Source organism: Labeo rohita, chromosome 3 (assembly GCF_022985175.1).
Source record: "Labeo rohita strain BAU-BD-2019 chromosome 3, IGBB_LRoh.1.0, whole genome shotgun sequence".
NCBI lineage: Eukaryota > Metazoa > Chordata > Actinopteri > Cypriniformes > Cyprinidae > Labeo > Labeo rohita.
In genome coordinates, this window is record NC_066871.1 from 29066194 (window position 1) to 29082004 (window position 15811).

Here is a 15811-nt window from a genome sequence, read left to right on the forward strand (position 1 = left end):
TTGCATTTCATGCTACGTTTACACTAGTGTGTTTTTGTTTTAAAACACATAACTTTTGCCTGTTGTTTACACTATTTTGAAACTCCGGGTTGCGTTTCAGTGTAAACAGACCAAAAACTACCTTAATGTGTGTGACATCAAGAATGGTCATGTGACATGCGTTTTTGGTTGTGTCCTGTGGACTGAAATAGTTTCTAAAATGTAGTTAAAAGGCCAGTGTACACTAGGATCATTTCTACTTTAAAAACGCCGTTTTAAAACGAAAATGCACCAGTGTAAACAGGGCTTCAGTGTAAGTGGACAAAAACTAAGACTTTTGAAAACGATGGGTGTGGCAGCCTACATTTACTCTGCGTATCCTTGACCACCGTGTAAACAGTAACATCATACTCAATATGAATGGTCATGTTTATCTTTAAAGAGGAAGGAGGGAAAGGATTTTCAGATTAGTATTACTATTATTATTATGTGACATTTTAATGAGTGTATTTACAATAAGCTGTGTGTAAGCAGGTTTCACCCCTTGATCCCTGGACCTTTTCAGCTCTGCTGCCCCCTGTCGCGCTAGCAGAGGTTGCGTTACATAATTCATTTGCTTAGCAATCGTTCATTATCTATTCATTGCATATCCTGTTGGTTCAGGTGCTTCAGGATGGTGGCAGTCACTCGCAATGAAACTTGAAAACGAGTTACTCATCAGAGCAAATGATATGACGCCCAACATTTAATTTCATTCTCAACAAACATTCAAGTGAGCAGCAGAGCGTGCAATGAAAGCCGCCATTGTGGCTCCTGCACTGTAGCGCTGCCGAAGCAGAGCGCAATGGTGGGTTCGAGCCAACATGGCGGCTCTAGGGCTGCAGTTGCAGACACGCCCCCTGTGAGTCAGAGGGTTTTAGGAGCGCTACTGTAATGACAGCTCAAAGCTGTCCACGTCAACACTGTGCTACCACCATGGACTCCGCGGCTCTGGTGAGATATGTGTGCCATTTATTCGCTTTTTTTTATTATTTTACATATTGTAAACGCTAAAATGGTAAATCGACTGGCTTTGATAGCTTGTGCGCAGTTTTTGTCTTTGAACCTGTGGAGAAATATGTTTTCGACAGCAACTATTTACTCTTTATATTATTCTAAGGCTTAGCGTGCTAAGTTGGAACAATATTTTAAGAAACTCAACAGTTGTGAACTACTGAATATATATATAGTCTTGTATTATAAACGCTCGTGCATGCATTTTTTCTCGCTAAAACCGAATTGTTGTTGCCAGAAACCGATCCGGTTTCTCTTTGCGAGCGAACGAAAATTTATGGGACCAAGTCATAACATTATTTTTCCGATTATGAACGGATCATACATTGTAGCGCACAATGCAAATATAATGTGTTTTCGCTTCTTGTGCGCTACGGGTTTGTTTATGTTCAGTCTGTACTTGGGTTCAGTTTGTTCTGAAAGTTTTTTCCGTCTAGTCGTGGAAGAAGTGGGTTTTCAAAGTGGGACGTGGATGCCACGTCCTCGACGCGTCTCTGCCTGAGCGGAGCGCGACTGCCTGTATGGTGCGCGACGCGTGATTGATTCCACAGGTGGATACTTGGAGGAGATCAGGGATATTGCTTGCCATGGACATTTTAATAATCTTATGAGCTGACCTATTTGGACAACATCAGCTCTAACTGCGAATAAGTAATACTGTAGCTGCAGAAAAATAGCAGCACGTCAGTTTGACGGCGTTTGACTATGAAAGTGCTTTTTAGATGTAGAAAAGTAAGATTTTAAACCTTATACAAGACTTCAAAAACAATTTTTTTACATTATGCTTTGAATTCCGAACATATTGTCATAATTTGTATTTTAAAAAGTGATGGTCACAGGGCTGACAGTTTTACAGATGACTGATTCATTGTAAAAGTACAAGACCTTGCATTGTTTACACATAATCTTAAGGAACACAAAAGGAAGCCTTTCATTGATTTAACCTTGGATGGAATGAATGGCAATATGCTGCATGTTTTATTGTTATATATAACAGTTTATGTTAGTTAAAGGGGCGTTGGTAACACTTTTGATGGATTTGCAGTGCAAGGTGTTACCGTGAAACTGATATGCATGCTATTATAATTGTCTGAGGGCAGAGTTTCATTGTTGGCCCTGAAGGTCCACATCGAGATGGGGTTGTCTTGTATTCCAACCATATGATCTGAAAAGATGATCAGATGATAGTTTTCTCCTTCTGTTCTCCTGGCTCAAGTTCTGTGATACACTCAGACTTTGAATCAGTGGTAGTCAGTGCATGACAGAACTTTGGCCCGGACGGACCCAGTCGAGTGAGAGCCAACAAACAACCGCTTCTGCCTAGACTTTCTCTTTTTATAGTGTTTTTCTGTCTGTTGGAATGTAGGAATTATTTCAAGGGTGTATTTATGACATCTGAGATATTGTAAAGTAAAAAAACAAACAAACAAAAAATGTAATGTTGAATGTTTGAAATTAACATTGATTTATTTTAAACCAGGAACCCACGCTCTACACTGTGAAGGCCATCTTCATTTTAGACAATGATGGAAACAGACTGCTTTCAAAGGTGCGTAGACTTCCTTTACCCTTCTAAAATATACTTTCTTGTCACTGGAGATGGAAAATTAGCTGATTTTAGACATTTGGGTTATTTTCAAAATTGCTCTGAACAGTGCAACTGGTACAGTAAAATATGAAAACGAACTGAGATACTTCACATAGAGAAACAAAGGAATTTCGTAGTAAAGAATAATATTTTTTGTATATTTTTGTTTTTAAATTTTATTTATTGAATCTCTATGACTTTTTCCTTTTAGAGTAACAGAGAAAAAAAAATTAAAATTAACTTTTATAATGCTTTATAATCAACACTATATGTGACTACAAAACCAGTCATAAGGGTACATTTTTTGAAACCGAGATTATACATCTGAAAGCTGATGTATGGTTTTTAGGATAGGACAATATTTGATCAAAATACAACTATTTGAAAATCTGAAATGTGAGGGTGCCAAAAAATTCTAAATATTAAGAAAATCGCCTTTAAAGTTGTTCAAATGAAGTTCTTAGCAATGCATATTACTAATCAAAAATTAAGTTTTGATATATTTACAGTAGGAAGTTAATAAAATATCTTCATGGAACATGATCTTTAATTAATCTCCTAATTAGTTTTGGCATAAAAGAAAAATCGATCATTTTGACCCATACAGTGTATTACTGGCTATTGCTACAAATATACCAGTGCTGCTTAAGACTGGTTTTGTGGTCCAGGGTCACATATATGTCAATTTTGGTGCAGAATCAAGCTCCTAGAAATCTGAATTCGGGCAGGTTCTAGTTCCATTTAGTTCTAGCACTCTAGCACAGAATTACAGGCAGGTTTGTTCAAACAGGGTTGGAAATCAACTTTACAACTCTAGAGGATCTCCTCTTTTACAGAGCCATTTTATATGAAAAAAAGCAAACATGTGCAGACATGAACATGTGGAAATATGAGTTAAGCTTTATGAATACGTATTCATGTACTATAACAAATGATTCCTGTGCAATTTCAGTACTATGATCCAGATCTCTACCCCTCCATGAAAGAGCAGAAGAATTTTGAAAAGAACGTCTTCAACAAAACACATAAAGCTGACAGTAAGTTTATTATTTATTAGCTCTGATGTTTCATTTTGCTAATCAGTTTACTGCCAGATGTAGGCTCTTTCTTGTAGTGAGTAGACCTGATTGACTGCTTTATGTTCCAACTCAAGCTCTTCAGATCAATGTTTCATAGTAAATTCAAGGAAGTTTAGAGATTTTATTGTGGCCAGAACCACTCTCAAAATAAATAATAAGCGTCCTAAATCAGTCCCAGATCAAGTTACTGGTTTACAGTGGTCCTTGCTCATTAGAACTTGCATTTGCAAGCTTCCTCTGGGGCTTGCAGGTTATATTACGGGAAAACTGGGTGGAGAACCTGTTCTAGAGTTTAGAAATGTTTCTGTCACTTGCCCTGTGGTGTGAAGGATATGACACCAGGACAACAAAACCACCCTGATCCTTTCACCTGTTTCGGTGTTAACTGTTTTAACATGGTCAAAATACACACCTGTATTTGTCTCTTAAAGGTGAACCTGGAGAAAGATGAAACTGCCTGCTCTGTATAAAGTTCTTGGAGTTTTCTATTACTCCTAAGTCAGATATTCATCAAACATATTGAGATTTATGTAGGTGAAATTTGTTTTGCTTCACGTGAAACTTTCAGTAATCAGACTCCCGTTGATTTTAACACGGTGTCTCAGAGTAAAACACAGATCTGGGATCAGATTTCCTAGTACATAACAGAAGAAAATGAAACTGGTCTTGAATTAGCATAATAATTGTATGTGTTGTTTTAACTGTGCTGTATATTGCTTTGAAGCATTGTAGTCGCTGTGGTCTCACTCTGTCATTTTGATTATTAAACTGCAAAATAAGCTAAAGAAGTTAACTTTGATGAAAATAACTTTGATGTTGGCTTCACAAAGACTTGCCTAAAAGTAGGGGTGTGCAATATTTATTGTCTACGACAATATCATAATTGTTGTATTAACAATATGTGAGATGACAAAAGCAAACAAAAACACGCCTTTTATAAGATATGATACAGTTAAGTAATACCACACAAGCAAAAGTGTTGTTTTCCTGAATATCAGCACGTGTGCGTGATCGCAAATGTGGTATTCATTTTATATAACGGTTCAACAAACAAGAACATTTCAGGCATAATATTGTCAGGTTTACCAATAAAAGTAGTTAAAAACAAAGCTGGAGGTGAACATTTGTGCATCTCAGAGCCATTTAAATGAATGAACAAATCATTTTTGAATGAATCATTTGAATGAATGATTCACTTAATCACTCATTAATCTAATGGCGGTTTTAATATCTTATTTATCCATGACAGACCTAAACCAGCCAAGGTACCGCAAAAACACATTCAACAAAATACTGTTTTAAGATAAAGGTCTTATTGTTATCAAAAGAATCATAAAAAATATTAAAATGCCAGTTTTAGTGACCAGTGTTATAGGCCTCTAATGTCTCTGTAACTGAATATACACATTTCTATGTACAAATAAATGATAACTCTTGTGTATCTTGTGGTTCCTTTCTGTGTGCGCAGATGAAATTGCTTTCTTAGAGGGAATGACGATAGTCTACAAGAGCAGCATAGACTTGTTCTTTTATGTGGTTGGCAGCGCTCAGGAGAATGAGGTAAGTCATGTATGCAGATGAGCTGCTTTGTGATTGGCTGAAGTGCTGTCCACATTTGAATCTTGTCACTTAATTTGCATGTGATCGCAATTTATTTGCCGGTATAGTCAGTTTTGGACACTATTTGGCATCTATGTTATTTTGTTTGTCAAAGAGGATGCGGATATAACAAAACATCAGCTGTGTTTCATCCCGTTTCCTTTTTGTCTGTCTGTCTTTTTCCTGTATTTGTCTGATCTCAGCTCATGCTGATGGCTGTGTTGAACTGCTTGTTTGAGTCTCTCAGTCAGATGTTGAGGTGAGTTCATGCTCTGATATACCATTACAGTTTAAAAGTTTGGGTTCAGTAGGATTTTTTTTTACATTTATTCTGCAAGGATGCATTAAATTGTTCAAAAGTGACAGTTACGAAAGATTCTGAATTAATTGTATCAGTTTCCACAAAAATATTAAGCAGCACAACATTTCTAAAAGAAGAATATCAGAATGATTTCTGACAGATCACTGAAGACTGGAGTAGTGATGCGGAAAATTATAGGAATAAATTATTTTGTTAAAAATAAAACAGTTATTTTAAATTATATTATTAAATAATATTAATATTAATACATTTATATTCATTAAAATCATAATATTTGATCAAATAATTGCAGCCTTGGTGAGCATAATAGACTTCTATCACAAACATAAAAAAAATCTTACCAGCCTTAAACTTTTGAACAGCTGTATATGAAATCTGAGGCCATGTAATATTAGGACAACACTGTGGCCATTGTATGTTTTGATTTTTAAAGAAAAAAAAAATTTCTTGATATTTTGCTCACCCTATGTCATCCATTCATGTCTTTCTTTCTTCAGTCGAAAAGAAATGAAGGTTTTTGAGAAAAACATTCCAGGATTTTTTTTCATATTGTGGATTTCAATGGGAGCCGGTGAGTTGAAGGTCTAAATTGCAGTTTCAAAGGGCTCTACACAATCCCAGCCGAGAAATAAGGGTCTTATCTAGTGAAACGATCCATAATTTTCTAAAAAAAAAAAAAAAAAAAGTATATACTGTTTAACCACAAATGCTCATCTTGCATTAGCTCTTCATTGTGCGTCTGGGACTGGAAATGTCACGCATGGTTAGTTCTTCATCTGTGAAGTTCGGTTCAAAAAGGTAGGGTACAAAAAACTTGGACCTTCAACCCATTGATCCCCATTGAAGTCCACTATATGGAGAAAAATCCTGGAATGTTTTCCTCAAAAACCTTCATTTATTTTCAACTGAGGAAAGAAAGACATGAACATCTCGGATGACGTGGGGGTGAGTATATTATCAGGAAATTTCCATTCTGGAAAGTGAACTAATCCTTCAAGAACAGTTCCATTTTGACACCATGTGCAGTTCTAGCTGCCTATAGGCTAATTCATGTCAGAATTCCCCAAATTTTTGGCATCAGGCTTCTTGTGGTAACTGTAGAAACTGAAGTGCAGCACAGGATGTCACAGAGGAACACTTGTGTGCTCAGATGTCTGGTTCTTCTCCAACAGGAAGAATGTGGAGAAAAGGACTCTGCTGGATAATATGGATGGAGTGTTCCTCGTGGTGGATGAAATCATCGATGGAGGGTAAGTAATACACAAATGACTCTTCGTAAAGACCCGCCTCCCTTTGTTACTCTTGCTATGTCCAACAAGCCATGGTGCTCTCACGCCACGCATCATGTTCTCAGTTAAAAATGCATCGTTGAGCAAAGAGGACACTGACAACACGCCAACAGACAAGGCAGAGCAGGTTACTTTATGTCTCAGCTGGTGGTCATTAATGTGTAGCGCCTCAGTTCGAGCAGCTTGTGAACTGATCATCTCTTCCTTTTTACTAGTTATAGCATGAAATAAACATGAACGAACATGAAAAAGTATCTTGTTTCAGCGGCGGAAATATGTCAATACACACTATTTTTCAAGTTCAAGTCTACTCTTCTGTCTGATTTGTTTGTCGGACAAAATTGGTGGATTCAGTGTTATGACTGGTCAGATCGCCTGTCAATCAAATCTTAGCAACTCCCTACTTCGAAAAACAGCTAAACAGCTAAAACCAGCCTAAGCTGAATGGCTGCTTTGGCTGGTCTCCCAGGCTGGTTTTAAAGTGGTTTTGGCCACTTTTTAGCTGGTCAGGCTGGTTTTATCAGGCCAAGCTGGGAGACCTGCTAAAAGACCAGCCAGGGTTAAACCAGCTATTTTCAACTTAAACCAGCTAAAACTAGACTACCAGCCTAGACTGGTTTTAGCTGTTTTTTAGTTGGTTTTACTAAATCAACTGGTTTAGCTGGTTTAAACATATTATTCATGCTAGAAACTTGCTAATCATGCAAACATCTTCTAGTAACTTGCTAATCATGCTAGTAACATGCTACTAACTTGGTAACCATGTTAGAAACATTGTAGTAACATGCTAATCATGCTAACAACATGATAGTAACACGCTACTAACTTGCTAACCATGTTAGAAACATTGTAGTAACATGCTAATCATGCTTTCAGCAAGCTAGTAACATGCTAATCATGCTAGAAACATGCAGGTAACTTGATAATCATGTTAACAACATCCTAGTAACTTGTTAATCATGCTAGCAACATTCTAGTAACTAGATAGTCATGCTAACAACCTGCTAGTAACATGCTAATCATGCTTGTAACTTGCTAATAATGGTAGTAACTGGCTAATCATGCTAACGACATGCTAGTAACTTACTAATCATGCTAGAAGCATGCCAGCAACATGCTAATCAGGCTAACAACATGATTGCAACAAGCTAGTAACATGTTTGTCATGTTAAAAACATGCTAGTAACATGTTAATCATTTTAGAAACATGCTAGTAACATTCTGTTTGTGCTAACAACATGCTAGTAACTTGCTAATCATACTAGAATCATGCTATTAACTTGCTAATCATGCTAACAACATGATAACAAGCTAGTAACATACTTGTCATGTTAAAAACATGCTAGTAACATGTTAATCATTTTAGAAACATGCTAGTAACATTCTATTTGTGCTAACAACATGCGAGTAACTTGCTAATCATACTAGAATCATGCCAGCAACAAGCTAATTATGCATGCTAGTAACATGCTTGTCATGATAAAAACATGCTAGTAACATGTTAATCATGCTAGAAACATGTTAGTAACATTCTAATTGTGCTAACATGCTAGTAACTTGCTAATCATACTAGAACCATGTTATTAACTTGCTAATCATGCTAACAACATGCTAGTAACATGTTAACAACATTGTAATCAGCCTATAAAAAAGAAAAGCAACAAGCTAGTAACATGCTTGTCATGTTAAAAACATGCTAGTAACATGTTAATCATTTTAGAAACATGCTAGTAACATTCTATTTGTGCTAACAACATGCTAGTAACTTGCTAATCAAACTAGAATCATGCTATTAACTTGCTAATCATGCTAACAACATGGTAAATCATGTAAGCGATGTGCTAAATCATGATAGCAACATCAGCTTTCATACGTAAACAACTGCTTCAAACTTTCAGGCTAGGCTTCGTCAAACCAACTCAATCTTTGTTCTCAAACTTTACTCATCTAGTTGAGTTTATCAGTGTCATGATGGTTGTTTTCATTTCACAAATGTCAGTGCTAGCAATTTTGTGTCAGGAAATTCATGACTTTCAATATTCATATGCTGCTCTTCAACTTATTTGCAGGGTGATCCTGGAAAGTGACCCCCAACAGGTGATTGAAAAGGTCAATTACAGGGTAAGAGACTGTATAGAAGAGCAAATATCATTGTGTAATGAACTGAAAGTACTTGTTTTTTCGTATTTAAGGGGTCTGACAGCTTGTTAGTAAACCCCAGACAGTTGTCAGTTGTGACAGCAGCACTCCAAGTCAGCAAAGTCTCTAGCTTGCTTTTTTACCCAGAATCACTGCTTCCTGTCTTTATAATTACCTCAGCACATCATTTCAGCTTGACAGGAATTCACCCTTTCTTTTTCTCCAGTTTGTGGTTTAAATTTTGAATGTTAAAAAATGTAGAATGTTGAAAACGGATAAACAGAAGATTCCATTCTAGTGTTCTATAACCAATGTGTCCCTTTCACATAAATACACACACACACACACAGACTAAATATCCCCTCTCTTGCCCTGTCAGTGTGTGTCGGAGCAAGCGTATGGCTTCGTCCTTTTTGATTACATCACTGGTAACATGGAGGGCCAAGGAGAGAGACGGCAACTACTGTAGCTCTCCTTCAGCCCCCCCCTCCCTCTCTCCCTCCGGGAGAGAGAGGGACGAGGGTAAGAGAGTGGGCAGGTAACCGCATGGCATGCGCAAGCGTGTGTGAGAAGAACAGCTGTAACCCAGGTAGACGATCAATATTAAGAAAACGCGGCGCTGACATCTGACCGTAAACCTTTCGTTGCCGAGTGGGAGACACTGAGTCACATCTTTGAGTTACGCTCACATAAACTCACTCAATCAATGACCGGCATGATTTCAGCACAGCTGACCTCAGTCCACGCTTCTGATTTATGCTGTTATGAGTTTTATTTTTCACTCCAGCGAAAGGGAGGGAAGACGTTGTCCCATTAAGATCCCACCCAGTAAATAAATGTTTAAAGTCAAATAAGATTTAAATACATTACTAAACAGAATACAAAACAAAATACAAATAGATAATAGAGGTAAAGTAAGCTCTTTTATTTTTTAATTATTTCTTTTTTATTTTAATTTGTTATTTGACAGGGACAATAGACCGCCAAAAAAACTGCCCCAGAATTAGCTACAGAGCTAAATTTCATCTGTCCCTGGGCAGGAGAGTACCAAAACAAATTATGTAACTATTATATAACGTCTAAAAATTGAATCCCAGGCATTTGTATTTTGTAAATAAATCTATTTTTTTAATTTTAACATTTTTTAATTAGAAAATTTAAAAAAAAATAAACTATTGTATTTTTTTAACACAACAATTGGCAAGTTATTATCCATGAATAGATTGTATCATTTTATTTTGTCATCTTTTAGATGTACAGTGGTCAACCAATGTAGATTTGTATGCATTTTGAAACTTTTTTGTTTTTAATTATTAGAAAAGTTAATACATTTTAAGTATTATTTTTTATTAGTAGTAAAATTGCAATGCATTATATGTGAACACATCTCACATGTACATTTTATTTTGTGATCTTTTAGACTTTTTTCAATTTTATTGATTGTCCTGCTTAAATACAGTGAAATTAAGCTCTAATCTTAAAATTTAATCTCAGACCAAATGTATTTTTGAAATGAATCTTAAATGTTTTGTTCATTTAATTTGTCAGGAAAAATAAATGAATTAAATTTATTTTATATTATTTTATTTTTTACTAGTAACATTTCTGTGTATTATCAGTGACTAGATTTCACCAGGTCGGGCACATTTTATTTATTTATTTTATCTATATATTTTTTTCTCGACTCAGTGGTCCTGCTGTGTTACAGTGGTTGACCAATATGGATTTTTTTTTTTTTTTTTTTTGGTATGTTGTATGTATTATTATTATTATTGCAAGTATTATTTGTAGTAGTAGTTTTCATTTAAAATTTTTAGGTTGTTTTGTTTATTTATTTATTTTTTATTTATTAATTTAATTGTTTTAGGGCTGTCAAACAATTAATCATGATTAATAACATACAAAATAAAAGTTTGAGTTTGCCTAACATATGTGTGTGCTGTGTGAGATTATAATAAGAAATTAAGAAATATTTACAAGTACATGTATTTATATTTTTATATAATTGATATTATATATAAATAAAAATATTTTGTACATAGCATATTTCTCTTAAATATATACATTTATGGGTATTTATATATACATAATAATTACACACACATATTTTGTATGTAATTGTGATTAATCGTTTGACAGCCCTATTTTTTTTGTAATAAAGCTTTTTTTCCCCAGCTTTTAGTGATAGTCCTATTGTAGTGTAGTGAACGACCAATATGGACTTTTATGTAATATCTATACAGCAACTGATGGCTAAAATAAGGCCAATATATACATAATAAACTTAACCAAGGCTATCAAGGCTGTTAAAAGATCCTGTTGAAAGGTGAACTAACATTATTATCATTGGCATTATTATCAACCAATGCCATTAATCTCTCAATTAGGGAGGCATTTTCAGATCATTTGATCTATTATTACTCCAGATGTTCTCTGTGTATTTTCCCTACAACTGTGGGACATTTTTTTCCATTAGTGATGTTTAACAGTAGTAGCAATTGAGTTGTGGTGTGTTGTTGACCTTTAACCTTTAACCTTCACTTTGGCCTACAGTAACAGTTTGACACATTTTGCATGATCTGGTTGGTTGGTTGTGGTTTATGTTGGTCAGTCATTATTTTAATAGTAATTGTTCTTGATTTTGAATTGCTCTTTATTTTACAGGCAGATGACAACCCATTATCAGAACAGAGTGTGGCACAGGTATTGAACACAATAAGAACGTACAGAAAACATTACGAACACTATAATGATGCATTTTCCCACCTTTTAACATCTTTGTCACAAAGTAAAGCTCAAAACTTGTTAAAAGGTCTGAAAAGTTTTGTGTTGTGTCTAACCATCATTAACGCCTGCGCTGATTTTAGTCTCGCTCTAACCTCTGCTACTAACTCTAACCTTGACAGCACATCACTGAAAAACTGGCTCTCACCTCTAATGTAAGTGCATGAACACTCACACATATGTGCTGTTGGACACCCACACACATATATGCATGATGAAGTAGACATGCATGTGCATTGAAGCTCTTAAGAATGTTATTTAGCCTTTAAGGGAAATCTTTAAACATTATAGCAGAATGGTAACAGAAGCATAATATAGTAGATAATGGACTGAAACTAATTTAAAGTGAAGTTTAATTATAAAAGAGGCATCACCATTGATTAAGAAAGTGTTAGGAAACGCAGTAATATTGTGGTCTTCAGATGCCCCCTTGTGGCCGTAACATAAAATTGTTAGTGTGGTTGGGAGTTTTATCATTAAGAACATACCTATCAGTATTCTGGCAGAATTCTCTCAAAGTCATGAACACATGTTTTTAAAGTAATGTTAATAGAACATTTGTTCAAAGTTTTCTGGTCTTTAATATTGCTCTCAAAACGTTAGCACAAAACATTGTTTATACACTCTTCACTGATTGTTTTATTTTATTTTAGAAACATTTTTGTTCTTGTTTCAGAGAACATTCAAAAGTAGCATTCCCATAATGTTTGCAAAATTATAAAACTGAATGTTCCTTTTTTTTTTTTACACAAATAACATTTCCATTTAATATCAGTGACTAGATTTAACAATGTTGGGGACATGTGTTATTTATTTGTTTTTTTTTATTTTTATTTTTTATTTGACTCACTTTTAGTGCTTCATTACAGTGGTTGATTAATATGGATTTTTTTTTTTAACTTATTAAAATTATTTTAAAATTTTAGTAATAGTAATAATTTATTCTGTAGTCTCTCAGATTTTTTTTATTATAATGTTTATATTAAAACTTTTTTTATTTATTTTTATTTATTTTTTTATTTTTTTATTTTTGGAGTTTTAGTGATGGTCTTATTCTATTGTAGTGATTGATCAAAATGGACTTTTATATAAAATCCATAATCCATACAGCAGCTGGTGGCTGTTTTCCTTTTGTTTTTTTTGTTTTTTTTTTTTGCAGTTTGAACATTCAGAAATAGCAATTAATAACATTAGCAAAACATTTACCAAAAACATATTTTTGTTAGCTGGTTACGCCTTATTATTGTACAATTGAGTCTGGTATGATGCAAAATAAATTAATTGTGTTTTTCATTTCATAATAATGTGCCTTCATTTTCAAATGAAAATGAAAAAAAAAAAAAATAAATAGTGTTTTACAGCTATATTGTATTGCTTCAGTGTGGGGCTTATTTAGTATTATTACTCACAATATATACAAAAAATATGAAATACATCTAAAAAATCATATTAAATTAACTGATTAACAACTCACATTATTAAATTGCATATACAGAGTAATGCTTCTTTTTTGGTGAGGTTGATCCTAATAATTCACCTTGTTTTATTTTTCAGGTGTTACAGTCAGCAAAGGAGCAGATCAAGTGGTCAATTCTGAAATAACACTTTCCATGACCTGAAGGAATCTGTAAATTATTGCAAGGGATTTTTTTTTTATTTCTAATGAGTTGTAATTTAATTAATTATTGAAGTAGTGCACATGGGCAGTTGCATCTCATGTTTAGTGCTGAAATATTTATATTTTTTGTTAAAGAGTAACAGGTCATTTGTGTTTTTTAAACGATATGAAGAAGCATATTTGCTTACTGGGTTCTGAACCAAAAATCAACCAGTACACAAATACATGTCTATTTCCAAAGCAGCTTCAAAGCAATTACAATTATTTGTAACCCTAGCAAATATTGATATAGTACTATGTTTAGAGAAGGTACAGTCATGTTTTCTTTTAGCATGACCTATTATTTAATTGGTCAAAACTTGATTGTCTAAACCTGTTGTAGTCTTTTATCAGTTTTTGTATTTTTGTTTTGCTTTACAAACTTTTGTCAAAAAAAAAAAAAAAATAATAATAATGGATGAAGTTCTGTTACACTATGCCTATATATAACTAAATATTTTGCTATATTTAAAAAAATGTATGTTTTTTTAATATAATATTTTAGGCAATATTATGAAATTGATATGAGCCAGACAGAGGCATTAATATTATGATGCAGCCCACTATAATAATAATAATAATAAAATGAACTGTCCTAAAAGCCACACCTAAACACTACGTGTATTGTAGTTTATAAATATGGAAAGTAATAGCATTTAAGAGGTAAAAAAAATTGTTTTGATGATACAAAATAAGTTTTTCCGATTAAGTGTTTACATAAAAACAGAAATATTTTATTTTCTAGTAAAATAAACTGCGTGTTTTCTGTTGTTTAAATCTGTATGGTTTCACGAAATAATTATGCACAAAAATGTCACTAAAAACGAATAAACATGAGTCTTTTTAGCCCTTGTGGGGTCGTTTCTGTTTTTTCAAAGCCGAATGACAATACCACAACGATGCTGATTCTCTATTGGTGAGAGAACAGTGAATGTAGACCAATCAGATTTGTTCCTTACTGAATATTCTGAATAAATACGCATATGTTTAAAAGTAATAAAAAGAGGGTGTGGCTTAGACTGCCATTGGATGGCGTAGGCCAATGGAAATCGCGAAGCCGAGGCTCCGCCTACACGTCTGAACCAAAGAGACGCTGCTGTGGAGTCATCAAAGCGTGACTGGCCGCAGATATTTAAGGTGGGTGTTGACGTTTGAAAGCAGGGGAGAATTTCAACACCCAATCACATTTTTACTCCTTCTTTCAGAGTCGGGCGTATGCAGTATAGACAGCCAATGCCCGTCGAATCTGACTTGTTAGCACTATAGCAAATAAATAACTTAAAAAAATAAAATATTTGGTAAGACTGATAATAACCAGTTACAGAAAAGGTAACCAAATGTTTGGTTAAGTAGTTAGGGGTTCAATTTTGTGGTTTATTTTTTGTAAAGATAGTTTTAGAGCCGACAAAAATAACAAATAACAACGCATATAGCCCATCATATCACTGTCTAAACAGGCTATCAGAAAGTATATATTTTAAGAATAGCGTACAATTTAGACCGCACATGGTAATTATTAACACGTTTTAAACAGTAGCCTATATGACAATTTACACAAAATCCACAGTGATCTAAAATCCGTTCTTATATCAAATTATATTTAGCCTAATTTAAATCACATTCTTAACAGCATTAGTTGATCACACGTTAAATAATAATTATCACTGACACCATGAAAAGGCAAATTCCTTTTTCCCATAAACCTAAAAAGTAACCAGAATGGTTTGTATTAAAATAAATAAAGGTTATGCCATACACTATATTAAAAGTGGATTTATTGCTATAGTTCTGTTAAATGATGCAGCTTAATTCTGTAATGGCGATTTCGTATTTTTCATCTGGTGATCATTAAAAATAAAAAAGTGATTATGTGCACATTAATTAATGCGCATTCAGTGTAAGAAAAACACAAATTTAACACGACATATACTGAGACTCAAAAATGAGACATGTTAAAATTAACCTCTTTATTAGCGTAACATTTTAACAAAATGTTAATATTTGCCATTGCGCTCATACACTAAAATAAATTAAATAAATAAAACAATAAAAAATGACTGTGGATTTTTAAAATCATCAGCATGTTACATCGTCACAACTCTTCAACTTTTCTACTTCTTGTTCTTCTTTCTTTTTTTTTTAGTTATTATTTATCTGTTATTTAAAATAGGCTGCTATAAATTTAGCTAAACACTTACGGCAGCAAATAACGTTTTTGAATTTAAAATGTTATTTTTATTTACTACATTCGCCGATTTATATAGAAAGAAATAGAAAAAGCACTAGAGGTGCGCAGTAATTCACGTGACCTGGACGCTTTAA

General features: G+C 33.9%; 1 protein-coding gene across 3 annotated transcripts; it reads left to right on the forward strand.

Moving 5' to 3' along the window:
- The first annotated feature begins 903 nt into the window (after positions 1-903).
- On the forward strand, positions 904-14335 carry copz2 (COPI coat complex subunit zeta 2). 3 transcript variants are annotated; one of them, XR_007827437.1, is made up of 10 exons: positions 904-972; positions 2513-2581; positions 3573-3657; positions 5168-5259; positions 5502-5557; positions 6793-6870; positions 8979-9030; positions 9428-9570; positions 11713-11751; positions 13387-14335. XR_007827437.1 is itself a non-coding variant. In XM_051106042.1 (10 exons), the coding sequence occupies exons 1-10, from the start codon at positions 913-915 to the stop codon at positions 13432-13434; spliced, it is 612 nt and encodes a 203-aa protein (XP_050961999.1). In that variant the 5' UTR covers positions 904-912; the 3' UTR covers positions 13435-14335. The 3 variants fall into 3 exon arrangements, 2 of the variants coding, with proteins under 2 accessions (XP_050961999.1, XP_050962000.1); XM_051106042.1 differs by lacking the exon at positions 9428-9570 and adding an exon at positions 11955-11987; XM_051106043.1 differs by lacking the exon at positions 9428-9570.
- The last annotated feature ends 1476 nt before the right edge of the window (positions 14336-15811 follow it).

What these genes read in the sequence shown, in the direction of transcription:
- copz2 (XM_051106042.1), top strand. Translation starts at nt 913, where the DNA reads ATGACAGCTCAAAGCTGTCCACGTCAACACTGTGCTACCACCATGGAC. An exon ending in TCTCTCAGTCAGATGTTGAG is followed by an intron (nt 5,558 to 6,792) that starts GTGAGTTCATGC and finishes CTTCTCCAACAG; the next exon opens with GAAGAATGTGGAGAAAAGGA. An exon ending in GATGAAATCATCGATGGAGG is followed by an intron (nt 6,871 to 8,978) that starts GTAAGTAATACA and finishes ACTTATTTGCAG; the next exon opens with GGTGATCCTGGAAAGTGACC.